Source organism: Molothrus aeneus, chromosome 9, assembly GCF_037042795.1.
Source record: "Molothrus aeneus isolate 106 chromosome 9, BPBGC_Maene_1.0, whole genome shotgun sequence".
Classification (NCBI taxonomy): Eukaryota; Metazoa; Chordata; class Aves; order Passeriformes; family Icteridae; genus Molothrus; species Molothrus aeneus.
Genome location: NC_089654.1, coordinates 1,716,260 through 1,743,533, shown reverse-complemented (window position 1 = coordinate 1,743,533; position 27,274 = coordinate 1,716,260). Strand labels below are relative to the sequence as shown.

The window sequence follows — 27,274 nt, the reverse complement described above, 5'->3', positions numbered from 1 at the left end:
ACACATTCCTAAAAATAAACGGATCAAGTGATATTGGAATTTTCATTTACAAATTCTCAGGGGATCTGCCAAAACTTCCATCAGAGACCTGCAGTCATTTGGGAGGAGGCACAGGCTGTTCCCAAGCCGAGGGAATTCAGGTGGGAGGGATGTGGTGAGGGGGAAGAAATTCCTTACTGAGGGTAAAGAGGAGATTTTCCAGAGAATCTTTGCCTCTGGAAGCCTGGAAATGTCCCGGGCTGGGTTGGACAGGGCTTGGAGCAGCCTGGGACAGTGGAAAGTGTCCCTGCCGCGGCAGGGCTGGGATGGGATGGGGTTTAGGGTCCTTCCCAAGCCAAACCAGTCTGGAATTCTGTGATTCTGTGGGGTCAGCGCTGTTGGATCCCTGTGGGAATGGAGTAGGAAATGCCCTCTTTGCCTGCTCCCCTTCCCAGCTCCCCTCCCAGCTCTCCAGGCTGAGGAAACATTTCCATTTTCCCCATCCCATCCCATGAAGGAGGGAAAGGGAAAGGGGAAAGGGGAAAGGGAAAGGGGAAAGGGAAAGGGAAAGGGAAAGGGAAAGGGAAAGGGAAAGGGAAAGGGAAAGGGAAAGGGAAAGGGAAAGGGAAAGGGAAAGGGAAGGGGAAAGGGAAAGGGAAAGGGAAAGGGAAAGGGAAAGGGAAGGGGAAAGGGAAAGGGAAAGGGAAAGGGGAAAGGGAAAGGGAAAGGGAAAGGGAAAGGGAAAGGGAAGGGGAAAGGGAAAGGGAAAGGGAAGGGGAAAGGGGAAAGGGAAAGGGAAAGGGAAAGGGAAAGGGAAAGGGAAGGGGAAAGGGGAAAGGGAAAGGGAAAGGGAAAGGGAAAGGGAAAGGGAAAGGGAAAGGGAAAGGGAAAGGGAAGGGGAAGGGGAAAGGGAAAGGGGAAAGGGAAAGGGAAAGGGAAAGGGAAAGGGAAGGGGAAAGGGAAAGGGAAAGGGGAAAGGGAAAGGGAAAGGGAAAGGGAAAGGGAAAGGGAAAGGGAAGGGGAAAGGGGAAAGGGAAAGGGAAAGGGAAGGGGAAAGGGGAAAGGGAAAGGGAAAGGGAAAGGGAAAGGGAAAGGGAAAGGGAAAGGGAAGGGGAAAGGGAAAGGGGAAAGGGAAAGGGAAAGGGAAAGGGAAAGGGAAAGGGAAAGGGAAGGGGAAAGGGGAAAGGGAAAGGGAAAGGGAAGGGGAAAGGGGAAAGGGAAAGGGAAAGGGAAGGGGAAAGGGAAAGGGAAAGGGAAAGGGAAGGGGAAAGGGAAGGGGAAAGGGAAAGGGAAGGGGAAAGGGAAGGGGAAAGGGAATCTCAGTTCTCTTGGGTAGAGATGTCCCCTCAGCTCCAAAGCTGATCCAGAGGAGAATACAGAGGGCTCGTTGTGCTCACTCCAACACCTCAGGACCTTGGGACTGGAGTTCATTGCCTTCTCCTGCCTTTTCCAGCAGCAGAGGTTTCCTGTTCAGCCCTGAGGATGTGAATTCAGTCCCAGTTAATCAGATTGCAGCTGCTCCTGTGCTCTGGCTCCCAGCTTTGCTTCCAGAGGGCTCATTCCCTCCATGCTGGCTGGATTATATTCCAAGCTGTTCCCTGTTCCACATTTGCTGCAGGAAAACAGCTGAGGGCCCAGATTTTGCAGTTTTATTTTGGGCATCTTGTTTGTTTTGAGGAAGAAACCCATTTCCTTCTATTCTGAGTTTTCAAAGGGAGGAATATCAGCATTTCCTTATCTCAGTGGAAGCAGATTCATGAGTAGAGCACCTGAATGTGGGAGCGAGCTGGGAATGAAAAACCTTTGGAAGGGAGAAGGGAGAGGGGAAGCTCTCCTGGAGTGCCTGATCCTGGAGCAGCAGATTAGGGCTGAGTGTAATTAATAACGAGAAGAAATCCATGAAGTTGTTATAGTAACTGGGAAGTGAGGTTGGAATTTATGATCCGAGTGACTCAGCTCTGGGGGAAGGGATGTGGGAGCCCACGGAGGGAGAGCTGGAGCTTCCCTTTCCCTGCTCACCCTTCCCAGGGAACTCTGGAATGGCCATGGACAAGGATCTTCCAAACCCTGAGCAGGAAAACCAGCTCAGCCCATCCCTTTGTCTCTCTGCATGTCTGCTGATCCTGGAAACCTTGGGAAAACTCTCCCCAAGTAATCCATGTAGCAGCTAAACCCTAGTGTTTATTCCCCCAGGAATACAAGAGTGCCCTTTAGCTTTCCAGCAATCCTGAAAATGAGAGCTGTAAAACCCCTCTCCTGATGCTGCTTTGGGAATTCAGGGAGCTGGGTGGGGATTTCAGGATTTGGGAGCTGTGCATCCTCTTAATCTGCATTTTTTGTCCCAGGCAAACACATCCTAAGAAAAAAATGGGAAAACCCCGTGGAGAAGTTGGGTCGTTCCTGTGACTTGGAGAATTTTTGTGTTGTATTTTTATATTTGCAGCACTGCTTGCCCAAAGAGAAAGTGTTTGGGTGTTGGGACACTGTTCTTCCCAAGTAGCCTCAAATTTGGGTGGAAAAATCTCCTCTATTAGCTGGAAATGGTTCTTTTATGCCTCAAGGCCTCAGCCTCCAAAATCCCAGAATTCAGGACTGGTTTGGGTTGGAAGGGAAATTTCAAATCCTCAAATCTCCACTACTCCAAACTGCTCCAAGCTGGTTTTGGATCCAGGGGCAGCCACAGCTTCTCTGGGAATTCCATCCCTGCCCCTCCCCACCCTCCCAGCCAGGAATTCCTTCCCAATATTCCAGGGAATTCCATCCTCTGGCAGCTTTTTCCATTTTCAGTCACAGTCACTCTCCAGAACGGGGATTTTCCTGGTGAGGCTGGATGGATCCAGGTTGGGATTCCTCTTGGAACAGCCTGGCACCCTCCTACATCCCAATATTTCCACTTTTTCAATTCCTTCTGCAACCTCAGCATGGAATTATTTAACCAGGAGAGGCAGATTGGTTTAGTTTTTTTATGGTGTCACACAAGGACCCTGACATGGAGCTGATCCCTGGGAAATGAGAATTTCATGGGGGAAGTGCTGGGATTTTGGGAGCAGGGGTTACTGAACAGGGTTAATTGCAGCCTTTGAAGTGATGGAATTGGATAAAAACTTCCCAAAATGTTCAGCAAGAGGATCACTCCTTGTAATTAGAGGAGTTTTTGATAACTGGAAAAGAAATTACCAGGAGAAGTTGGGTGAAAATGCTGGAATTGCCACTTTCACCTCACTTCAGAGCTCTTCATTTGGGAGAAAATTGCAGAATGAGCTAAATCACTTTTTCATTAAAAAAATGCTGATCATTCTGCCTGGCATCAAAAATAATGCAAATATTTGCCCAAGAAGCAAAATATCAGATCCAGAAGGAAAGAAAACAACCACAGTCTAAGGAAAAACAGGAACATCTGCTTTGGCTCTGAGGAAAAAATCCTGGAGTAAGAAAGCTGAAATGTCCTTCTAAATCAGGTTTTTCCCCTTTCATCTCCTGTTATAAATTAGTGCTGTCCAAGATGCCACTTCAAATATCTCAAATAAAATATGGAAGTGGCTGGTGGAAAACATGGGAGCATTTCCAGAATGCCAAATGCTTTTTCTGTAACCTTAATTTCCTTTTTTTTTATTGGATGGGCAGACAGAAATTTCAGTCTGGAAATTGCTAACATGGAAAAAACCCTGGGATAAATCAGATTTGGAGTTGACCACGGTGCTGTCATGTCCTGTTTAATATTCCCAGTGCCAGGCTTGGCAGTTTTGGATGAATATTGAGGAAAACGCAATTTCTCTGCTCCAGAATCCTCTTCCTGGGAAGGACCCAGAGTAGAGCAGCAGGAATTTCCCGTGGCACAAATCCCCATTTTCCCTTTTTGTTTGGGTTCTGCGTGTGCCTGTGGTCAGGAACGCTGGATAATTGATTGGAAGCGTTTGTTCTGATTGGCCGTGCAAGGTGTTTCTCCTCAGGCCCTGGGAGTGGCTTTAGCTGCTGTTCCATGGCTGTGTTTGGCACTCTGGGATGTGAGGAAAGCTGGATCCTTTTGGACAGAAAACCAGGATGCTCCATCCTGGAGAGCCCAGATCCTCACCTCCCATTTTCTGGGTGGGAATCCTGGAATGGTTTGGGTTGGAAGAGACCTTAAAGCTCATTTTTCCAGCTTACTCCAAGCCCCTTCCTTACAGCTCTCAGCTTTCCCTTGGTTCTCCAGGGTTCTCCTAAAAAAAAAAAAAAAAAGTGGATTTAAAAGCCAAAAAAAGTGGGAGTTTGGGGCAATTTTTGGCTCTGCAAAGATGGAGTTTTGGTTGAAGCACTTTGAGGTTTCAGCCTGGAATTCCGTGATGGAATTCTGATGTTCTTGCAGTGTTCCCACGGGGGAGCCTGGAAAGCCCATAAAAAGGAAGTTTAAAAGCCTAAAAAAGTGAATTTTAGGGCAATTTTTGGCCTTGTGGACATGGAATTTTGGAGTTGAGCTGTCTGGAGATTCAGCCAGGAATTCCTTCGTGGAATTCTGGTGTTCTTGTGGAGTTCCCAAGGGACTTTGAGCTTGGAAAACCCTGAAAAAAAAATGGATTTAAAAGCCTAAAAATGAAGTTGCTGCTCTAATTTTGGATTTCATCTTTCCCCACTGTTCTTAGTGGTTTTTCTAACAGGAAAAAGGGGCAAGGTTTGGAATATTCTCTATTTTCCAAGACCTCTGGAGGATGAGGTGCTCTCTTTGTAGCCTTGGTTCTGTTTTGGTGTTCTTGGGGTATTGTGTGGCTTTGCTGCTTGGCTCTGAAATAAAATTCAAAAGAAATAAGGGGAAAATTTCCTTCTTTTCAGGCAATTTGGCTTTTCCCAGAAAAACTCCTGGGGAAGGAGATCTGAGGATTTGAAATCTTTTCTTTTGGAGAAAAGGTTCTAAAACTCAACCTGTGGGAGAGTTTAGGAAGGGAAGGAGTAAATGAGGGACAGGAGGAGGCAAGGGCTGCTTTATTTCTGCTGAGTTTATCCCATAATAATCCCCATGGATCCACAGCATTCCCATTTTCTGGGGGGCCCAGCAAAGCTTAGGGATGACAATAAAAACACAGGGGGAACATTAAGTGTCATTTAGAAAAAAATCAGCCTAAAAATCTACAGGGGGGAAATCTGCCTGGCTGAATTTTCTGGAGTTTGGTGCATTTTAAAATTGAGACAATAACAATAATAACGTTAAATAATAATAAATATATTAATAAATAGTGATAGTGATCAAAATTATAATAATTGTGATAATAATAAAAGAAATAAATGATAATGATAAAGTAAAAGAAATCATGATAAGGACAAAAATTATAATCGTGGTGACTATGATAATGGTAAGGATAATAATAATAATAATAACAACAATAGTTCTGGTCTCTGAGAGCTGCCCTGAGGAGTGGGAGGCTCTGCAAATAATTTGCTCAAGGAACAAGAAGGAGAGAAATTGCATCTTTTAATAGTCTGCCTCATTTTTCCCTTAATTACCTTGGAAGTCCTGATGTGGGGAACACTTGAACTGAATCCTTTGGAGCTGTCAGAGCTGATTGTTCATTTCATTTCATTTTTGCACAATAGGAGATGAGCTTTTTAGAAAGATAAGATTAAAAATCCCTGACATAATCAGGAAAGTAGAAATTTTTTTTCTGTTCAAGCTGTGAATATTTGTCTGGAAGTTTCCTCTAAAAAATGGGCTGGTGAAAATTCAAGGAAAACAAATCTGTGAAAATTCGGGAAAATGTCACCAAAAAAAATGGGTAAAATTTGAAAATTGCATTTCATGGGAATTCCACAGAGCATGTCAGGCCTAAGGACAGCAAAATCTGGAATTTTTTTTTAAATTGGAACTGAAAGAAATGAAGAGAAATGACAACGTGGTTGTCCCCTCTGCAGGAAATCCAGGAATTCCTGGAATTTCTGGGACAGACTGACAGGGGCATTCCCAGCTTTAATGCTTGGACTGACTCCAGAGGAAGAGGAGTCCTTGCAATCTTGCTGATATCCTCGGAAGAAGCCTCCTAATTAAAGCTGAGGCACAGTTTTAATAATAAATTATTTCAAGATGGTTTTTTGGCCATGCCCAACTTGCTTGGAATTTTCTCAAGCCCCTACAAAGATCTTCCTGCCTTTAACAGTTTTATAGTAAGAAAATTGATTGGATTTATTCCTGGGGATAAATTTGTGACTTTATTCTGATGCCTGATGGCTTAAACCAACAAATTCAGGTTTTAAAGTCATCCTGGCAATTAGGACAAAGCTGAGGGCAGCCTTGGGAGAGGCCAGAGTGGGAAAATCCTTTCTCCAGAACCTTGGGAGAAGCCAAAGTGGGAGAATCCCTTCTCCAGAGCCTTGGGAGAGGCCAAATTGGAGGAATTCCTTCTCCAGAGCCTTGGGAGACGCCAAAGTGGAGGAATTCCTTCTCCAGAGCCTTGGGAGAGGCCAAAGTGGGAGAATCCCTTCTCTATCACCTTGGGAGAGGCCAAATTGGGAGAATCCCTTCTCCAGAGCCTTGGGAGAGGCCAAAGTGGGAGAATCCCTTCTCCAGAGCCTTGGGAAAGGCCAAAGTGGGAGAATTCCTTCTCCAGAGCCTTGGGAGAGGCCAAAGTGGAGGAATTCCTTCTCCAGAGCCTTGGGAGACGCCAAAGTGGAGGAATTCCTTCTCCAGAGCCTTGGGAGAGGCCAAAGTGGAGGAATTCCTTCTCTAGAACCTTGGGAGAGGCCAAAGTGGGAGAATCCCTTCTCCAGAGCCTTGGGAGAGGCCAAATTGGGAGAATCCCTTCTCCAGAGCCTTGGGAGAGGCCAAATTGGGAGAATCCCTTCTCCAGAGCCTTGGGAGAGGCCAAAGTGGGAGAATCCCTTCTCTGTCACCTTGGGAGAGGCCAAAGTGGAGGAATTCCTTCTCCAGAGCCTTGGGAGAGGCCAAAGTGGGAGAATTCCTTCTCCAGAGCCTTGGGAGAGGCCAAAGTGTGAGAATCCCTTCTCCAGAGCCTTGGGAGAGGCCAAAGTGGGAGAATTCCTTCTCCAGAGCTGGGTGGTGCTGGTGGTCTCAGGTAGCAAAGGTGTTGAAGATGAGGATGGCAAAGGCAGAAGATGAGGAAGGCTGTGGCAGCTCTAAGGGAAAATCCAGCCCGTGGAATCCAGCAGAGGAGGAATGTGGAGCTGATGGAAGGAATCCAGAGGCTGGGAATCCCAAACCTGTGTTTTAGGGATTTCTGTAAATAGTGGATTTCACACTGGATGAGCTGGCAGCTGTTCTTTAACCTCTGGGTATGAAAATAAGGCTCCATGCCATGGATCCATGGGATTGTATCCTCCATCTCCAGGATGGTCCCAGGGATGGAGCAGCTCTGGAAGCTGGGAGGAAAGGCTGGGAATGTTCTCCTGGAGAGGAGAAGCTTTGGGGTGAGCTCAGTGTGGCCTGGAGGGGCTGCAGGAGAGCTGCAGAGGGACTTTGGACAGGGATGGAGGGACAGGACACAGGGAGTGGCTGCCAGGGGGTAGGGGCAGGTGGAATGTTGGGAAGGAATTCCTGGCTGGGAGGGTGGGGAGGGGCTGGCATGGAATTCCCAGAGCAGCTGGGGCTACTCCTGGATCCCTGGCAGAGTCCAAGGCCAGGCTTGGAGCCACCTGGGAGAGAGGAAGGTGTCCCATGGCAGCAGTTGGAATGAGGTTTAAAGTTCCTCCCAACCCAAACCATTCCATGATTCCATGAAATCCCTCTTTTCTGAATCACTTTTCCCAAGTTCCAGCCATTAGTGCTAATAGATGCCCTTGCTTATGTTTTGCAGAGCTCTGTGAAATCTTCCCAGCTTTTGCTGGAAATGAGAACAGCTTGGGTTTGCTGAGGAGGAGGGAATTTCTCAGAGCTGCCAGAAGCTCCACAGAGCACTTGAGCTGTTGCTGCTCACAAGAAACGGGAAAAGGTCACAGAAAAGAACAACATTTTCCTCAGCAAATAAATAATAAAAAGGGGAGATTCTTAGGGATGTGTCCAAGGAGGGCTGGAGCACCTGAGGGAGCTGGGAAGGGGCTGGAGCCCCAGCAGAGGCTGAGGGAGCCGGGCAGGGGCTGAGCCTGGAGCAAAGGAGGCCCAGGGGGCCCTTGTGGCTCTGCACAGCTCCTGCCAGGAGGGGTTTGGGATCTGCTCCCAGGAAGCAGGGACAGGGACAGGAGGAGGGGGAACGGCCCCACAGGAGGTTCAGGTTGGAATTGGAGAACGAATTTTGCCTGGAAGGGTGCAGAGGCATTGGAATAAGTTGTCCAGGGAGGTGTTGGAGTGACTCCATCTGGAAGTGTTCCAGCCTTTCCCTCCTTTCTCATTGCCCACAGAAGCTGTGGCTGCCCCTGGATCCCTGGAAGTTGGAGCAGCCTGGGACAGTGGGAGATGTCCCTGCCTGTGATGGGGTGGAATGGGATGAATTTAAATTTCCCTTCCAACCTACAGCACTCCATGGTTTTATGTGAAGCAGGAGCCCATCTGTTCCTCCTGGGAGAGCCAGACCTGAGATTGTCACTTTTGTTTGGTGGCTGTCACCCTGTCTGAGTTGGTGCCTCTCCCTGTGAAGTGCTCATGGATTTGAAGGAGAATCCAGTTTGAATCCCATACCACAACTGATGTAATTCCCTGTGGGATCAGATGATCTCCTTCATCCCTTTCCTTAGAAAAGCTTCTGCAGTAGTTCACAGTTCAGGTGCCTGGCGTTTATCTCTGAGCGTTTTCAGGATCCCCATTTTGTTGGGAGGAAAAATCCTGCTCTGGTGCTGTGGTGGAAGTGAGGAAGAAGCAGGTGTGGGACAGTGGGATGTGCTGTTATTGGGATTTCACTGGGATTTGCTTTGGGTTTCACTCTGTGTTTGTGTCCTGCCTCCATGAAGAGTGGGAGGAGCTGGATTTGGAAGCTGAGAGGAACTGGATTAACAGCTCTGCTTCCCAAAACTGCTGTTCATGCAGGGAGTGGGAAAATGGGATAAATGGGAGCCAGCCTTGGCTGTGTTTGTGGGACTGGGGGATCTTTGGGGCTGAGGGGGTCCCTCTGCTCCTCACATCCCCCTGGAGCTCTAACCCTGCCCATGGAGAAGCCCAAACCTGTGGGGAAGCACAGGATGGAACGTGGGTCTCATATTCCAAACCCTGCCAAAGCTGCATGTGAGGATGTGTTTAGGAATTGCTGTAAATAGTGGATTTCACACTGGATGAGCTGGGCAGCTCTTTTGTAACCAGTGTGTAGGAAAATCAGGAAAATCCATGGGATTTTATCCTCACTGTCAGCTGCTTCTTGGGAACCCTTTAATTCATCCCCTGGCTGGATCCCTCTGGAATTGCTGGAGTGTTTTCCCACCAGTTTTGAACCACAGAGAACACAAAAATCTTCAGGTGGAAGCTTGATGTAAAAGAAAAATTCATATTCCACATGGGATATATTCCAGGAAAATGGATCAGACCCAACTGCAGCACTGATTCTTCTTCACCATTTATTAACAAATGCAAAGCTTTGCTGCTGTTCAGCATTCCCAGATCCCAGACCCAATTGATGTTCTAGGATACAGAGCTTTTTTGGGGGATTTGGGTACTGGAACTGTAATAAAAGTCTGCATCAATGAGAAAATGTTCATGAGGAAAGAATTCCCAGGAAGCCTCTTTGGAGTGTTTTGCTGTGGTTTATTCTCCCCTTAAATGTTCATCCCAGGTGTCAGATTTTTCTGGGAAGGCACAGGAAAGAATGAGTCAGATTTTAATGGGAATTTAGTCATGACTAAAGGAAGTGTTGGGTTTTCTTCGGGCCTCAGAACTGCAATTCCCACAGAGCAAAAGCTGGATTTTATCATTATCCATACTCTGCTTAAATTAACTTTGACAAATCCATAAATATTTAAAAAGTTGTGGTGTGAGAGGGGTCAGATTTTCACAGAAATGATCTTCCAGTCAGCCTGGTCCATCCCTCCACATCCACTTCCTGCTCTCCAGCCTGGTCCTGGAGTTCAGCAAAATTTGAGAAATATTCTTAAATTCCAATTGCTTTGGATTTTTTTTTCCCCCAAAGAATGTGTGGATTGAGGTTTAGTGGAGAATATGGAGGTGGTGCTGGTTGGAATTGATGATCTTAAAGGTCCTTTCTGGCCTTGAGGATTCCTTGATTCTCAGGAGTTGCTCTGGATATTTATTTATGTGGATGTTTCTTTATTTTTTTATGTGGATGTTTCTGTATTTATTTCCTTGTGAAATTCCACATTTTCAGGAAGCAGCTCCAGTTTATTCTGGGATTCCAGTCCCTGCAGATCAGGGCAGTGACAAACGTCCCAAACTGGACTTTATTAAGCCCAAATTGGAGTTGAGTAAACACAAATCTGCTTCATTCTGCTGCTTCCTTTTGGTTTTTCCATGAATTTTGTCCACATACAAAGGGAATTTTTTTTTTTCTGGCAGTGAGCAGTCATTCCATGTTATCCCTATCGGTGCATGTTGTGGCCATATTTAACATTGATATCTGGGGATTTATCATTTAATCCTTTTAATAACAGGGCTTTAAAATTCTGTTCATTGTTGAAGATGGATAAAATCGTTGCACTTAATCTCAAATTGGGTTCTGCTGCTTGAGCACAACTTTTGTGCTGCTCAAAGTGCAAAGGAGGGAATTTTTCCCAGTGGATAAAAGGGACATTTGGGATAATTTGGCCTGGGAAGCAGAGGGTTCCCAACATGGAGAGGTTCAGGAGCAGAGGGAGCTGGGTCTGCTGTCCAGCCAGGGCTGCAGCCAGCGAGGGCTGGAGCAGGAGCAGCAGATCCTGGGGGACCCTTCCAAGCTGGCATTCCACAATTCCCAGAGTTCCCTCACTCCTGGACATACTGTGCATGAGGAGCCAGCTGAGCTTTGTGGAGATGGGATTTCTCCACATTTTGGGTTTTTAACAATCCTTCCAGTTCTCTGGGGTATAACCCCAACCTGGGTGCTGTACAGGCCATGCCCTAAACTTAATCTTTACCCTAACCCCAGTCCTAACCCTACACCCACCCTGAGGGTTCTGCAGGTCCTGCCCTTACACTAACACCAAACCTACCCCAGTCCTAACTTTAAACCCCCTCTGGAGTCAAGGTTAGGTCATGCCCTAACCTTAATCTTTACCCTAATCCTAATCCTAAACCCATCCTGAGGCTGTGCAAACTGTTCTAACTGTAACCCTAAATGCACCCTGGAGGCTATGCAGGTCCTGCCTTAACCCTAACCCTAATCCTAACCCTAAACCCACCCTGGGGGCTGTGCAAATCCTACCTTAATCCCAGTCCTAAACCTAACCCCACCAGAGAATGAGAACTGGAGTTGAATTCTTAGGGAATTCTGATGGTGCTTAGGGTAATGATGAAATAAAAAATGCATCACCACAGCAGGTGCTGAGCTGCTGAAACACTGAGATATTTACACATAAGAAAGGTGGGATCCAGAGCAAATACTCCATAAATCCCAGCAGCATTCCCTGCTCCCTGCCCACCCCACACTGCCCAAAGACTGCCAGAGCAAAAAAAACCTGGATAAAACAACTCCAAACCTTTCCAGGGCTTGAATTGTTCGTTTTTTAATGTGCCCAGCAGGGTTTTCAGCAGATTGGAGATGGTTTTCCATGAAAATCAGCAAGGATTGAGGAGATGCAGCCTCGTGCTCAGGAAAAGGGCCCCTGGAGCTGGGCAAAATTTGGGATAAGAATGGGGAAACAGCTGCAGGGAGGCAGTGCTGACAGGGGGGTGGCACCTGGGGACATGGATCACTGGGGATGCAGTGAGGCTGCTTCAGGAATGCACTTGGTGAGCCTAAAAATCTTCTCCAACCTTAAAAATTCCAGAATTTTATCCAAATGGGCAGTCAGGAATAAACCAGCTGGGAATTTAGTGGCTTATTTGTTATCAAACCCAGTTTAGTATTCAAAAATATGTAAAAATTTATATACAAATATATATATACAAATATATATATATATATATATATAGATATATATAGATTGTCATATAGTTAATTAATATAATTAATAGAAATTTATTATATAATTAAATAATTAATATATAATAGTGTATTGATATAAATATATATTCTATAATATATAATTAATACATATATTACCATTTATATAAAATTGTATAGAATTTATAGGCATAATTGTATAATATATAAATCTATGTACATAATTAGATATATTATATATGATTACCTCTAATTAACTCATACATATTCATAGATATTAATTTTAAAATATATAAGCGATATATAATTATATATAATTACTATATGTATATAATTGTATACATATATTTAAATTTAATTATATAAATATATAATTTCCATGTGTTTATAAATAAAATAATAGAACAATTTTTGTCTTTCAGGTTGCCCCTCTGAAGAAATTCTGTTTGCCTGAAGTTTTTTATCCTGGGCTGCACTTGAAACTTGATAATGAAGAAAAGCAGAAGTGTCATGACAGTGACTGCAGATGAGGTGAGCTCCTGCTGAAGGTTTATTTTTCCTTATTTTTCTTTCCTTTTCCTTTTCCTTTTTTTTTTTTTTTCATTGTGAAAATGAGCTAAAAAAGTTGATTTTGTCTTCTTTGGTAAATGTAAACTGGTTTGACTTTGATTGCTGATGGGTAATATTGGAGGATTTTTAGATAGGAAGAAGAAAATAAAAGCTGCACATTAAAAATGAACAACTCAAGCCCTGGAAAGATTTGGAGTTGTTTTATCCAGGTGGTTTTGCTCTGGTGGTCTTTGGGCAGTGTGGGGTGGGCAGGGAGCAGGGAATGCTGCTGAGATTTATGGAATATTTGCTCTGGATCCCACCTTTTAATGTGTAAATATCTCGTGGAATAAATTCTTTGTTTGTAGAATTTCGTTGTGGAGTTGTGGGATAGTTCTGGCTGGAGAATTGAGTGTGGTTTATCCTCGTGGAGGAAATCATTTGCAGAATTTAGTTCTGCACCTGTGGAGCTCTCCTGTCCTGGGATAGTTCTGGCTGAGGAATTGAGTTTTATCCTTGTGGAGGAAATCCTTTGTAGAATTCAGTTCTGGAGTTGTGGAGTTCCCATCTCCTGGGATAATTCTGGCTGGAGAATTGAGTTTTATCCCTGTGGAGGAAATCCTTTGTAGAATTCAGTTCTGGAGTTGTGGGATAGTTCTGGTTGGAGAACTGAGTGTGGTTTACCCTCATGGAGGAAATCATTTGCAGAATTCAGTTCTGGAGTTGTGGAGTTCTCATGTCCTGGGATAGTTCTGGCTGGAGAATTGAATGTGTTTTACCCTCGTGGAGGAAATCCTTTGTAGAATTCAGTTCTGGAGTTACGGGGTAGTTCTGGTTGGAGAATTGAGTGTGGTTTATCCTCATGGAGAAAACAATTTGTTTGTAGAATTTAGTTCTGGAGTGGTGGGCTAGTTCTGGCTGGAGAATCAAATGCGCTTCACCCTCGTGGAGGAAATGCTCTGTTTCCAGAATTATAGAATATTAATCCCAATATTTCGGTGTGGGACGTGCCTGGCCGTGTCTGGCCCTTGCTGCTGGGCCAAAGGCAGCAGCTGTGGTGTTTCACCTCAGAGACACCTTTGGCCGGCTGGGTGCTGCAGCTGGGCACTGGGAACAAATCCAGGCACAGCAGGAACTCAGTTTACCTCTGGTGGAAAAGGTTCAGGGGACGGTGAAGAGAAAGGAGAGGATTCTATGGTAGAGTTTTAATCCAGAGTTTATTCCAGGCTGACAGACTCTGAATGTGGTAACAGCTCTCAACAGAATCCCAGCCTCATGGTCCCGTGTCCTTTTAAGCCTGGGGACAGGGGAAGGGACAAAGGGACAGGTGGGGACCAACCAGGTGTGAGGAGGGGAAGGCTCAAGGGATAAAGACACTGGGACAGGCCAATGAGCCCGGAGCTGAGGGCATCTTTGGAACTTCTGCCAACCACACCACGAGCCTGCTGGAATGTTAAGATTGATGGGCAGCTCTTAGCAGGAGGGCAAAGGGGAAAGGAAAGGTTGGCACACCTGAGGGGTTGGGATAGGTGAGCCAGGAAATCACACTGCAACTCAGAATGGAGGGATTTCAGAGGCCTCTCTGTTGCAGAGCTCCCTGGATTACCTGGAATGTGGGCTCAGCAAATCCTACAGCACTTCCAGCCATGCCCTGGGCATTGACCTGTGGCGGGGCCGCCGGTGCTGCTCGGGGAACCTGCAGCTGCCCCCGCTGGCCCAGCGGCAGACGGAGCGGGCCAGGACCCCCGACAGGGACATCAGGAGCCCCGACATGGTGTGCAGGCCCACCACCCTGCCCCTGCTGCCGCCTCCCAGCATCGCCATCACCACCTACCACGACTGGTAAGGCTCATCTCATTCTGCTTGCAGTAATTAATGGATTCGTTTGTTTGTTTTCTGGTTCCAAATTGGCTTTTTCCCTTCTTTTTTGTTATAAACGCACATCTAATTATCTTATTTCTATTAATCTGATTAATCAGTCTCTATGAGTTGTTGTATCACAGATATAAGTTTATACAGCAGATTATTTTTATAGTTTTTTAAAATTCCACTTGGTTAAAAACCTCTCTTGAAACTTCTGATTCTGGTCTCAACCAGAGGATTTGTGTTCCTAACTTGGCACCCACACGAGTTCAGGATGGTGCTAAACTCTCCCACAAAGGGTTGAGGAAAAGGCTCTGACTCTCTGGATGTTTCCCATCCCTGTGTGAGGAAAAAGGCTTGGAAAAACCCCACTGGGATCTAAAGTTAAGCTGGAGATAAATCCCCAAGAAAGCATCAGAGAGCTGATTACAAGGGGGTTGCTCTGAGGTGAGATCCAAAATTGGAACTGGGGTGAAGTGCCAAAACAAGGGAATCAGTCCAGAGAGAGAGGAGAGTTTTCCTATGCTGGAACTGGATTTTATGGCAAAATAAGGATGTGTGTCCTGCTTGTCATAGGAACATTGAGGTGACATCAGAGTGACCTTCAATTGTGTGCTCTCAACTTTGGGTTTAGAGTCAGCTTTAGGTTCTAGTTTATAAATGCTCTATTCTCAGCTCCATTTGCTGGTTCATGTTCCTAAGATGGAGTCTGGGTTTCTGCTAAGCTCAGTGCTCTCTGCATTTGTACAGCTGGAGAGGATCCCATAGGCTCGAGGTAAGTCCCAAGAAAGCATCAGAGAGCTGATCACAAGGGGGCTGCTCCGAGGTGAGATCCAGAACTGGAACTGGGGTGAAGTGCCAAAAGAAGGGAATTAATCCAGAGGGAGAGGAGGAAGGCAAAGCCTTGGGTGTTCGGTGCTGGAACTGGATTTTATGGCAAGATAAGAAGTGTGTTGTGCTTTTCATGGGAATATTGAGGTTACAGCAACTGCACCTGAAATTCTGTGCTCGCACCTGGGTTTAGGATTTGTTTTAGATTCTAAACTTTCCTCTCTTGGCTCCGTTTGCTGGTCCATGCTCCCATCATTATTCCAAGTTGGAGTCTGGGTTTCTGTCAAGCTCAGCACTTTCCATTTGAACAGCTCTAGAGGACATCCCAAATCCATTTGTTAAAGTCCTTTGGAAAGAGTTTTCCTGCTGAAAATAGGATTTCTAAACTGCCCTGGAATAGCTGAGATAGAGGAATTGCAAGAGCTTTTGTCCAGGTTTTGTGATTAATTGCTGGGATAAATGCAACCAAACGAGTTCCCTAATTTCAGATGGGTTGGGAATTTTGGCAATAAAAGGGTTGGCTCACCTTTGTGGTGGGCATTGTGTGAATGTTCCTTTTGTGGGGCAGGGATTTGCATTCCTGACATGGGGTGGGCTCGGAAGGATGGACTCGCTCTGAGCTTGGAATGTGCCTCTGTCCATGGTTTGGGAGAGTTGCCGGGATTTGTCATGGAACACAATTTTGGATTTATCGCTTGGAACACAAGAGGGCGTCGCTGCTCCTCTCTCCCGCTTCAGCAGGATCCGTGCGGATGGGTTTCCCTGGAACCCGGACAGCCCTGCTCGGGTTGTTGCTGTTTCTGTAGCGCTGCAAATTCCCGGTTCTACACAGGAACTGGGAGTTGCTGGTGTGACTGGGATGCAGCGCTGGGTCCCAGCTCCTCTTCCTGCATCTTCCTCACCTCGCTGAGCCTATAAAAACTGGGTTTCAAATGCCCATTTTTTATTTCAATCCTAATCCTCACCTCCCTATCCACTTACATTAGCTGATCCTGTAAAAACTGGGCTGAACATTCCCATTTTTTATTGAAGTTTTGGGCATTGAGGGGTTCTGGACCAGGTTAGCCCTGAGCTCTACCCCATTCCAGGCAGTTCTTCCTACAGAATTCCCAGTGACTCAGGGCCTGCCACCTTCTCAGGAGCACAGCCATGGGATCATGGAATGTTAAGGCTGGAGAATATTGTGGATTTGGGATAGAAATCCAACGGAGCTGCAAGCTCAATGCTTATTAGTGATCCAAACCCCAAATTAATCAAAGATTTGAAGGAAAAAAACAGTGGATAAAACATGGAAGATGTTTCTGGAGGCAGCCAGAAAAATAAGGGAGACTGATCCCAAAGCAGTAATTCCAAACCAGGTGTGGTGTAATAGCATTTTCTGTGGAAAAGGAAGGAAATATTCCCATAAAACAGCTTTTCTGGGTCCTGCAAGGCAGGAGACACGTGGGATAGAGATCTTCAGGTGACAGTCTGAGTGGAGAAGTCTTCCAAGCTTCTTCTCCACAATTGTTGCCTCTGTTTTCATCCAAGTTGTTCAAATGTTTCCCCAGTCCTGCTCCATATTTTCTGACTCCAGCTTTGTGTTAGGAAATCCAGGCAGGAGGGAAGAGTGAGGGTGTGAAGAATAAATCTGTAGCTACACTTGGAGCATCCAGAAGAGTTCTTTTCCCAATTTTTTTTGCTCCTTAGCATCTCCTGGGCTAGATTTGCCTGCTCATTCCCACCATTTCTCCATGTTTCCCTCAGGTGTGCGGGGGATATTTGGATATTTTGAAGGGGTTTGCAGCAAATTTTGATGTTGAAACAAAAATGGGATTTATGGTGAATCCCAAAGCGTGAGGAAATCAAGGCTTTAAGAATTCCATGAGGAGTTGATCTGGTTTAGTATTAAATGTTGGAATGCATTTTTTTAGTGATTGGAGAGGCTGATAAATATTTGGGATATGGCAACAAATACTTCATTAAAATATAGATTTGCTGCCTTATTATCGCTCATTTATGGCCTTTTTCTTCAAGAATAATTTTATTGTAGAGCCTAGAGATGAGAATCTGTAAGGAAAATATGAAGGGATTGATCCTATTCCCCACATCCGCCTGGAATTGAGATAAATTTACTCAGTCTCTACTCCTGTAGTACTCCCGTTGTTCTCCAGATGGTGGTGGTGGGCAGCAAATTAAAAACAGCTCCAAGAGCTAAATCAGCCCGAAATTCGGGATAAATTTTGGGCACTGAGTTACTCCAAACCTTCCTTGGAATTCTGGCTCCAGCCAGAGTCAGCTCGTCCTCCCTGGGAGGCTGCTGAGAATTAGTGGGAGATTGATAAAATGGGAATGAACTGAGATATTGATTAAATGGGAATTAATTGGGGGATAGATAGGTGGGGATTAATTGATGGATTGGTAAAATGGGAATTAATTGTTGGATTGATATAATGGGAATTAATTGATGGATTGATAAAACGAGAATTAATTGTTGGATTGATAAAACGAGAATTAATTGATGGATTGATAAAATGGGAATTAATTGATGGATTGATAACATGAGAGTTACTTGGGGGGTTGACAAAATGGGAATTAACTGAGAGATTGATAAAATGGGAGTTAATTGGGGGATTGATAAAATGGGAATTAATTGAGGGACAGATAAATGGGGATTAATTGAGGGGTAGATAAGGAAAGTTAGGATGATAAAGGGGATGGGATTTGCATGGAGAATTAAGGATAACAAAGCTGGAATCAGGCTGGGAAAGCAAGCTGATGCTCCTTCCATATCCCACGGATGAAATGAAATATTTGGGAAGCTTTAACAGGAACCATAGGATGAATCCCAGAAATTCAGAAGGAGATGATGTTTTGAAGAAATGTGGTTTTGGGTTTTTTTTTAAATTTTCTTTGGTTTTTCAATGCTTTTTCTGACTTTGTGATAATACCCTGATAAACTGGAGTTTTATTTCTTAGAGGATTTCAAACTCCAGGAGATGAGAACTGAGGGAATGTGCTGTAAACTTGGAATAGGGAAAAACAAACAAACAAAAAAAGATGAGCTGGCTTCCCATGTGGGGGGAAAAATAAAAAATCTGAGGGAAAAATCCCAATGTTCTGAGGTGTTCCCACAGGGAATATCCATGGTTGGGATGGAGTTATTCCCAATGTTCTGAGGTGTTCCCATAGGGAATATCCCACATTCCTGGTGTGGTTGGGATGGGGTTATTCCCAATGTTCTGAGGTGTTCCCACAGGGAATATCCATGGTTGGGATGGAGTTATTCCCAATATTTTGTAGTGTTTCTCTAGGGAATATATCCTTGGTTGGGATGGGGTTATTCCCAATGTTCTGAGGTGTTCCCACAGGGAATATCCCACATTCCTGGTGTGGTTGGGATGGGGTTATTCCCAATGTTCTGAGGTGCTCCCATAGGGAATATCCCACATTCCTGGTGTGGTTGGGATGGGGTTATTCCCAATGTTCTGAGGTGTTCCCACAGGGAATATCCCACATTCCTGGTGTGGTTGGGATGGGGTTATTCCCAATGTTCTGAGGTGTTCCCATAGGGAATATCCCACATTCCTGGTGTGGTTGGGATGGGGTTATTCCCAATGTTCTGAGGTGTTCCCACAGGGAATATCCCACATTCCTGGTGTGGTTGGGATGGGGTTATTATTCCCATGTGGGATTGAGGCTCAGTCAGAGGCACAACCCCGAGCCATGGCCGCGTGTGGCACTCAGGGCTTTGAGGGGTCACATCTGACATCCCACCCCAAATCCTGCAGACCTTCTATCAAAATACAAACCCCAAAAATCCTTCCTGCCAAAAAAAAACGTGGGCAGGCCAAATATCCCAAGGTCGCTGCTGCTGTGTCATTCCAAATGCCAACCTATCCCAAAAAAAACCTGGGAAAAAAAGGTGATTTTGCTCTCTCTGACTTGAATCTGCTGTTATTTCTCAGCTAAAAATACCCAGAGAAGTGTTTTGTCTGCCTATATTTAGATTTTGGCTGGTGCCATCAGTTTCTGAAGCTCTTGCAACTTCAAAAACCTGTATTTTTATGTTTTCTTGGAGGCCTAAATAAAAGAGCTATGATTAATATGAGGTGTAGATACCCAGAGGAATTTTAAGATGAATTAATCATAGGTCAGGAATTAAAATTATGGTTATTTCAAAATCACTTGTTGTCCACAACTTTTATTTTGTTGTTGCCAGCTAATCTTTTAATTCCTTTCCATTTATTGAATTCATTGAATTTTACTCCAAATACTCCACATAACATCCCCTTTTTGTGTGAATTGCAAGGTGATCCCAATAATTTTATCAAGGATGAGCCTCTAAGTTCAGAGCTGCAGGGTTTTGCCTGGAGATAAAAGTGGTTGAAAACAGAAGCGCACAAAAAAAAGGCTTTTAATGATTCAATTTTAATTATACACCTCAATCCTGAGTGCAAAAAGACAGCTTGGGGTGTGTGTGGAAGGGGAAGAAATGAGTCACTGTTAATCAGCAGAAGACAACGAAGCTTCTGAAATATTTTCTTCAAACTTCACCCTCGCTAGCAGAGAAAATAAATGAAAATTATGGAAATAGAGTTGATGGAAAAGCTGAATCAGACAGGAGGTTGACAGGATTTTCTGACTAATGATAACTCATCTCCAGGGAAAGAGCAAACCCCCTTTGTTTTCACCTGCACAGCCGGCTGGGCTCAGCTGCTCCAGGACATCCATCCCGGCGGGTCCTGGGCTGGGCTTTGCCTGAGCTGAGCTTTACAGGCCCTGAAAACCCAGACCCTCCCATGGTTCCATCATCAGATCGGCGTTCTTCAGGATTTGGTTCCTTCTGTGCAGTTTTTGGTTGGTTTAGTTCAGTTTTTGGTTGGTTTTGTTCCATTTTTTTGGTTGGTTTAGTTCAGTTTTTGGTTGCTTTATTCAGTTTTGGATTGGTTTAGCTCAGTTTTTGGCTGGTTTTGTTCTGTTTATTAGGTTGGTTTTGTTCCATTTTTTTGGTTGGTTTAGTTCAGTTTTGGATTGGTTTAGTTCAGTTTTTGGTTGGTTTAGTTCAGTTTTTGGTTGGTTTTGTTCCATTTTTTTGGTTGGTTTAGTTCAGTTTTTGGTTGCTTTATTCAGTTTTGGATTGGTTTAGTTCAGTTTTTGGTTGGTTCTGTTCAGTTTTTGATTGGTTTTGTTTAGGTTTTGGTTGGTTTTCTTCAGCTTTTTAACTGAAAAAAACCCTGGTTACTTCAGTTTTTTAACTGAAAAACTGGTTAATTTAGTTCAGGATTTGGCTGGTTTTGGCCAGTTTTTGGTTGGTTTAGTTCAGTTTTTGGTTGGTTTAATTCAGTTTTTGGTTGGTTTAATTCAGTTTTGGTTATTTTCTGTCAGTTTTTGGTTGGTTTAGGTCAGTTTTGGTTATTTTCCGTCAGTTTTTGGTTGGTTTGATTCAGTTTTGGTTATTTTCTGTCAGTTTTGGTTGGTTTAGGTCAGTTTTGGTTATTTTCCGTCAGTTTTTGGTTGGTTTGATTCAGTTTTGGTTATTTTCCGTCAGTTTTTGGTTGGTTTAGGTCCGTTTTGGTTATTTTCCGTCAGTTTTTGGTTGGTTTAGTTCAGGTTTTGGTTTGTAACACCTGAGGACATGGTCAGTGGTGGACATGGGGGTGGTGCTGGCTGAGGGTTGGACTTGCTGATCCTAAAGGTCTTTCCCAAACTTAGTGATTCTGTGATTCCATGATTTTGTGATTTCCCAGCAAAACTCCCCAAAATCCACCAATAAATCCCATTTTTAAGCACTTGTGGACAAGTTGCTCCCTGAGTTTCCCGAATTCCTCTTGGCCCACCTGGCCCTGGGAGGCTGCAATGCCTTTGGACCTTTCCTGATGTGTTTTCAGTACCTCCACCTGGAATATTTCCAGATTTTTCCCTTTTGTGGCAATTCCCTGCTGGAATATTTGGAGCAGAGGGCCTGGAGAACCCTGGGAATGTCCCTGGGAGGAAGCAGAGGATTGGAATGAAGGATTGTCCCATGCTGCTGCCTCAGCCCAGCTCCAGAGCCTTTTTACCCAGCACTGGAGACCTTTTATCCCTGAAAAAATCATGGAATTTTTGTTTTCCTGGGACAGGCCCAGCCAGCCCCTCCCTGACCCTGTTTCTGCTGGCAGCGGCACCGAGCTGCTCTCGAGGAGCTTTGGCTGTGGATTGGTTCCTTTAATTGAGCCATAATGGACAGAGCTTCTCGGGAATTCTGACTGCACAGCAAAGCCTGCTCCTTCCCAGCTCCAGAACGGGAGGCACTGGCAAAGCTGGAAGCTGTTGAGCAGGGAATGTTGGGAATTTCCCCTGGAATTAGGGGAAAAAATAGCTGTAAAAAAAATCCTCGTTATGAACCCGATTCTGGTTAATCTGAGGGAGCTGAGAAGGGGGAGATGATCTGAGACACAAAGAAATAGAAGAACTGGAATGAAACTGGGATTATTTCTGTAAATCAGCTGAAAGTCTGGGAAAGCAGGAGGGAAATACAAAACTTTGGATAGAAGGTGGAATTTTCTGTTCCTCAGCTATTGTGGGACCAATAGCAGAGAAATTTGTGGGCTGGTGAAGATGATTTCAGTCCTTTTGTGGCAAGGAAGAGGAGGGTGCTGCAAAATTCCTTTTTTGTCCCTTTTTTGGGCTCTTTTCCATGGGAATCCATGGCAGGATGCAAAAATGGCCAGGCAAAGTGGGTGTCTGGACTAGATCCAGGGGATTATTTGGGAGCACCAAGGAGTGACAGAGCAATATTTTGGGGTTTTTTTTTTGTATTTGTCGTTTTATTAAAAAATCAGGGAATTGTTTGGGTTGGAAAAGCTTCTGAGGTCATCAGATCCATCCATGCCCCCAAGTGCCACATCCACACAGCTTTTAAATCCTGCCAGGAATTCCACTCCTGGCCTGGGCTGGAAAAGCCTTTCCAGGAAGGAATTTTCCCTGCTCCATCTCTGGATTTAACACAAAGCCTTTCTCATCAAGATACACAACATTTTCAGATTTTTTCCATCAGCTTCTCCTTTCTCTGGAGTCACCCTAGAGGTCTCTGCCTGTGAGGAATATGTTGAATTTTGGTGGTAATATATTACAAATACCTTCTGTAATCTATAGCTGTGAAATGAGGAAATAATCACAATTAATACAGATTGCTCTGACATATGGGATTACTCACTCTGGATATAGAGAAGGCATTTCAGTGTTCTCTGGGAATAAATCAGGCACAATCCCAAGTTGCTAAGCAAATTCCCTTCTTACATCACACCCTGGTGGCTTATATAATTTGATAATAAAATCTAAATGATATAAATTTATAATGAATTTATAAATATCAATTTATTCCCAGTTACTAGGAGGGAACAGCAGAAATACCTGTAAGAAAAAGGGGCATCACAGCGTGGTATGAAGTTGTATTTTTTGGCAGATAAATTGTGTTTTGTGGGGGATTTAATATGGAAAAAACTGTTCCAAATCCAGTTTAGGGCAAATGGGAGGGGAAAGGCCCTGGGTTTGCTGTTCTTCCCAACCCCTTCATGCGTGTGCTGAATGCAAATAATTTCCTGTGCCAGGGAACACCTTGTAAAGCTCAGCTCAAACAGCAGCAGGGCCTGCCTGGCGTGGGGGATTCATTCAGGGTGATGAGCAGATGAGCGCCCAAGCGCTCCCAACTCCCAGGGAATGTTTCCTAAAGATGGAAATGATTTTTTGGGACTCATCTGGAAATCATTCTCGGTTTTCTTAGCCTTGTTGAGATTCTGGATGTTTTAATACTGGAAAACTTATGGTTCAGTTCAGCTTTTGGTTGGTTTAGTTCAGCTTTTGGTTGGTTTAGTTCAGCTTTTGGTTGGTTTAGTTCAGTTTTTGGATGGTTTTGTTCAGTTCTTCATTGCTTTCCCAACCAAAAATTCCCTTCCCCAAAATTCCAGGCCCCTCAAATCTGTGGGAATGGAGATCCAAACTGGATAATTTCAAACTGTCTTTGATATCTTTAACTATTTGATAATTTCAAATTATCTTTTTTTAATAGATATAAAACAACCTCATCTCCCAACAGGAATCTAAATAAAAGTGGATTGTTATTAAATATTTTTTTTGCCTCTCAAACGTGGGGAATTTGTCATTTAAACCTGTAATTAGGGATGGATTCCTGCTTCTCTTGCTGCAGGAAACTTTCAGGGAAGGAGAAGGAAAATCCTTAAACATGTAATTTATTTCCAGTTCTCTGTTGTGGAGCCATCTTTCAGCGGCTCAGCCTGTGAGGCAGCAGATGCCAAGGCAGGTGGTTTTGGGGGAGTTTTTTTCCTTAAAAATTGACCAGCTGAACACCATGAAACCTTCTGCTTGTGAGCTGGAAAGATTTTCCTGGGATTTGTTCAGCCTTCTGTTAAAAGGAGATGATCGAGGGAGGGTTGAAGATTTTTTATTCTGTGGAATTCCAGACTGGTTTGGGCTGGAAGGGATTTTAAGGATCTTCTCATCTCCTGCCATGGGCAGGGACACCTTCCACTGTCCCAGCTGCTCCAGGCCCCATCCAGCCTGGCTTGGGCACTTGATCTCTGGGAAACATCAGCATCCTCACAGGTCAAGGGGTGATGCTCCCCAAAATGTTCCATTTTGCTGTTCCATTGTTGTCCTGTTAAACCCTGGCTTTGGTTTGAGTGTTCTGGAGATGTGGCTGGTCCACTGCAGCTCAAATCCCACTGGTGAATTCCTGTTTTTCAGGTGAAATCACCTTTTTAATCCCCAGGGTTGGGTGGGATGGTTGAAATGCCAAGGGGGTGTTCAGGTCAGGCCTAGGGGCAGATTTGCTGCTTCTCTGAGGGAGCTAAAGCAAAACTGGGACTAGGATGGAGTGGAATTAACTAGGACTGGTCTTGTTCTGGAATTAGTGGCAGTCACCTGGCATGGGCACAGGGCATCTCTTGGATGCCATGTAAGGCAAATAAGGGAAGAAATGAATTCTATTTTTTATCATTTCCTCTCATGTCCGTCCCTTCCCTGCTCCTCTCCTCTCTTTTCCCTTTTTCTCCACTCCTGTTGTGTCTCCAGAGCTGCTCCATCCCTGCAGCAGAGGTCCCACAAACAAAGGGGTTTGTACACAAAGGGTTCTTTGTAGGTTCTTTGTGGGTTCTTTGTGGGTGCCACCCACAAAGGGTTCTGTGCCACACACACATCCTTCCCTGCAGTCCCTTGGATTTCCTGGGGATGTTTTCCAGCTTTCCACAGAGCTGCTCCCAGCTCCCCTTTCCCCATCCCTGCCTCCTTGCCCTCTCTTTGCCCACAGCCACTGCTTTCACTCCAAGCCTTGCCTGTCATTCCTTATTCTGACATTTCAATCCACTTCCAGTTCCACATTCAAGCCTCATTCCCTGGCTTCTCTTCTCCTGGCTGCTTCCCTCCTCCAGCTCCCAGCTCCTTGATGTTTTCCTTGTCTTGCTCCAGACATTTCTCTCTCTGATCCTTTTTCTTCGCTCTGCCTGTCTCCACTGCCGGGGTTGCTGTGATTTATTCCTGGTGCTGCCTCATCCTGGCAGCTCCAGCTGCTGCCTCAGGGGCTGAGCTCAGGATCACATCCCTGTCACTCCTGTGACATTTCCACCACAGATTTATTCCATGCTCTGCTGCTGGCTCTGTAACCCAGTTATTTTCCAGTACAAATGACAATCCCTGTGTTCTCTGCTCTCTCATTCCTTCTTTTTTTCTCTCTCCAGTCTCTGTGTTGGTTTAGTCCAAGAAAAAGTTGTTGTTTTTCAGGGTTTTCTCCTGCCTTAGCTTGGTTTGCTTTTCCTCAAAATCTCATTTTCCCACCCTTTCCCAAACCCAGACATTCCTCCTTTCCTTTCCTTTTATTTCCTGCTGGGAATGAGCTTTGGCTGATTTCCCTGCCTCCTCTCCAGGCTCATGTTCATCTCTCCCAGAGCTAATGGACCTGCTTGGCTCCTGGAATTTCTCTGCTGGAATTCCATCATGGATCCTTTCCCAACCCATTTGGCACAAATCCACCTTAAGTAGGGATGGTGCTGTGAAACCCCATCATGTCCTGGCCCAATAATGGGCTTTTTCCTATCAAATGTGGTCTAATTTTAGTCTAAAAGGGATTTTAAGGGGTTGAATCCTCCCTTGTGCATCCTCAGCTTTTATAAATGTTTGGAATTGTTCATCTCTCCTGACCTTTCCAATCCTGGGCCTGATTTACACCAGGGAAATGCTGCTGAGCGTGAGGGACCATGCAAGTAATTCCAGAACTGATGAAGGAACAGCCCCTGTTGCTCCAGGAGCACAAGGATATTCCATGGATTAAAAAAAAAATAAATTACTGAGCAGCAATTAAAACACACAGCAGGGATCTGTGATTTTTATTTTATAAAGAAAAATCTTAATTTTCAGATTGTTTGGAAGTTTATAATAAAGATTTTATTTTTCCTGTTAAAGGGGGAAATCTGTCAGCCAGGATTTCTGGAAAGGAGACTTTGTACTTGATTAAAATATGTTTTCCCCTGGGTTTCCTTGCTTGGAAAAAGAAGCCCAAGTAGCAGCAGCAAAGCACAGTCCCTTGAAATAATTTCTCTAATTAATTTGCTGTGGGGCTGGTGGAACCTTTTTGGGATGCCCTTGGGATGGATGGAACAGGGGCTGGAGTAAGAGAGGGGAATTCCTGACTGTTTTTATCTAAATGTGCTCTGAGGAAGAATTTTCCAATTGCTCTGCCCTGGCTGAAAGTGCTGTGAAAAGTCAACTAAAAGCTTTTCCTTTGCTACTGGAGCGTGCAGGGCACTCCAGAATTCCCATTGCCCTGGTGTTTTACTGCAGCCTGGCTATCAGGACTGGGAACAGGTAAATAATGGTGCTGCTGAGGAAGAAAGATGTGTTCTTGTTGCTTAGCAATTGCTCTCAGCACACTCAAGATCAGCCTTTGATGAGGAGTTGCAGGCTTGGAAATGTTGTTTCCCACCCTATCAGTTTTTTTAATCAAATATATTGAAACTTCCAGCACTTCCAGACTCTTCAGCGAGTTGGGAAGCGGGGATGGAATCTCACCCAAATGCACTTAAACTTCTGAAAGTTTCCTTAATTGTCCTTTTTCTTCCAAGAGGTCTCATTTTCCTGCCAGGCACTTTCCTTCAATCATCTTTTCCGCCTCCTCAACAATTCCTTCATCTTTCTGCTCCCTTTTCTGATGGAATTGTCATCTTGGGCTGCAGACAGTAATCTGTGGGGATGGACAGATCAGTGCATGGTGTTGTGTTCTGGGCTCTTCAGGGAATCATTTTCATTTGTAAACCAGGGTCAATCCAGGCTTGGGATGAACAGATGGGAAACAGCCCTGGGAGAAGGGTTGGGAGTGATGGTGGGTGAGACTGGGCTGGGTCTGCCCTGCTCAGGTGAGGCCCCACCTGCAGAGCTGCCCCAGCCCTGGAGAGAGCCCAGAGGAACCCATGGGGCTGCTGCAGGGCTGGAGCCCCTCTGGAGCCAGGCTGGGACACCTGGGGGTGCTCCCCTGGACAGGAGAAGGATCCAGGGAGAGCTCAGAGCCCCTGGCAGGGCCTGAAGGGGCTCCAGGAGAGCTGCAGAGGGACTGGGGACAAGGGATGGAGGGACAGGACACAGGGAATGGCTGGAAGCTGAAAGAAGGTAGATTGAGATGGGATATTGGGAATGAGGAATTCCTGGCACAGAGATGGAATTCCCAGATTTGCTGTGGCTGCCCCTGGATCCCTGGCAGTGCCCAGGCCAGGTTGGATGTTGGGGTTTGGAGCAGCCTGGGACAGTGGGAGGTGTCCCTGCCATGGCAGAGGTGGCACTGGATGGATTTAAGTTCCCTTCCCACCCAAACCATTCCATGATTCCCTGACCCCCTGGAAGTTCTGATGCCCTGGGTGCTCTCTATTCCCTGCAAACACAGGGAGCTCCTGCCAGGACTTTCAGATCCCAGCTTTCCTGCCAGTTAGCTCCAGTGTCTGCTTCTCACCTCCTCTTGGCTCATCCTGGAGTGAAGCAGGGTGTCTGGCCAGAATTCCAAGCTGTAAATCCCTGAGAACTGGGAGATGTTGGCTGCAGGGTCCTGTGTGTGTGGAACACCAGGAGCTGGCATTGGGAGGGGTGGGAGCTGGAAC

General features: G+C 45.2%; 1 protein-coding gene across 1 annotated transcript in view; it reads left to right on the top strand.

The window, feature by feature from the left end:
- Positions 1-27,274, top strand: part of PDE4B (phosphodiesterase 4B) — a 178,264-nt gene that overhangs the window by 8,912 nt on the left and 142,078 nt on the right. The window contains exons 2-3 of the mRNA XM_066555724.1: positions 12,338-12,446; positions 14,056-14,306. Of these exons, the coding sequence (XP_066411821.1) occupies positions 12,405-12,446; positions 14,056-14,306 (293 nt within the window). The 5' untranslated portion in view covers positions 12,338-12,404. The remainder of the gene's footprint in view (positions 1-12,337; positions 12,447-14,055; positions 14,307-27,274) is intronic.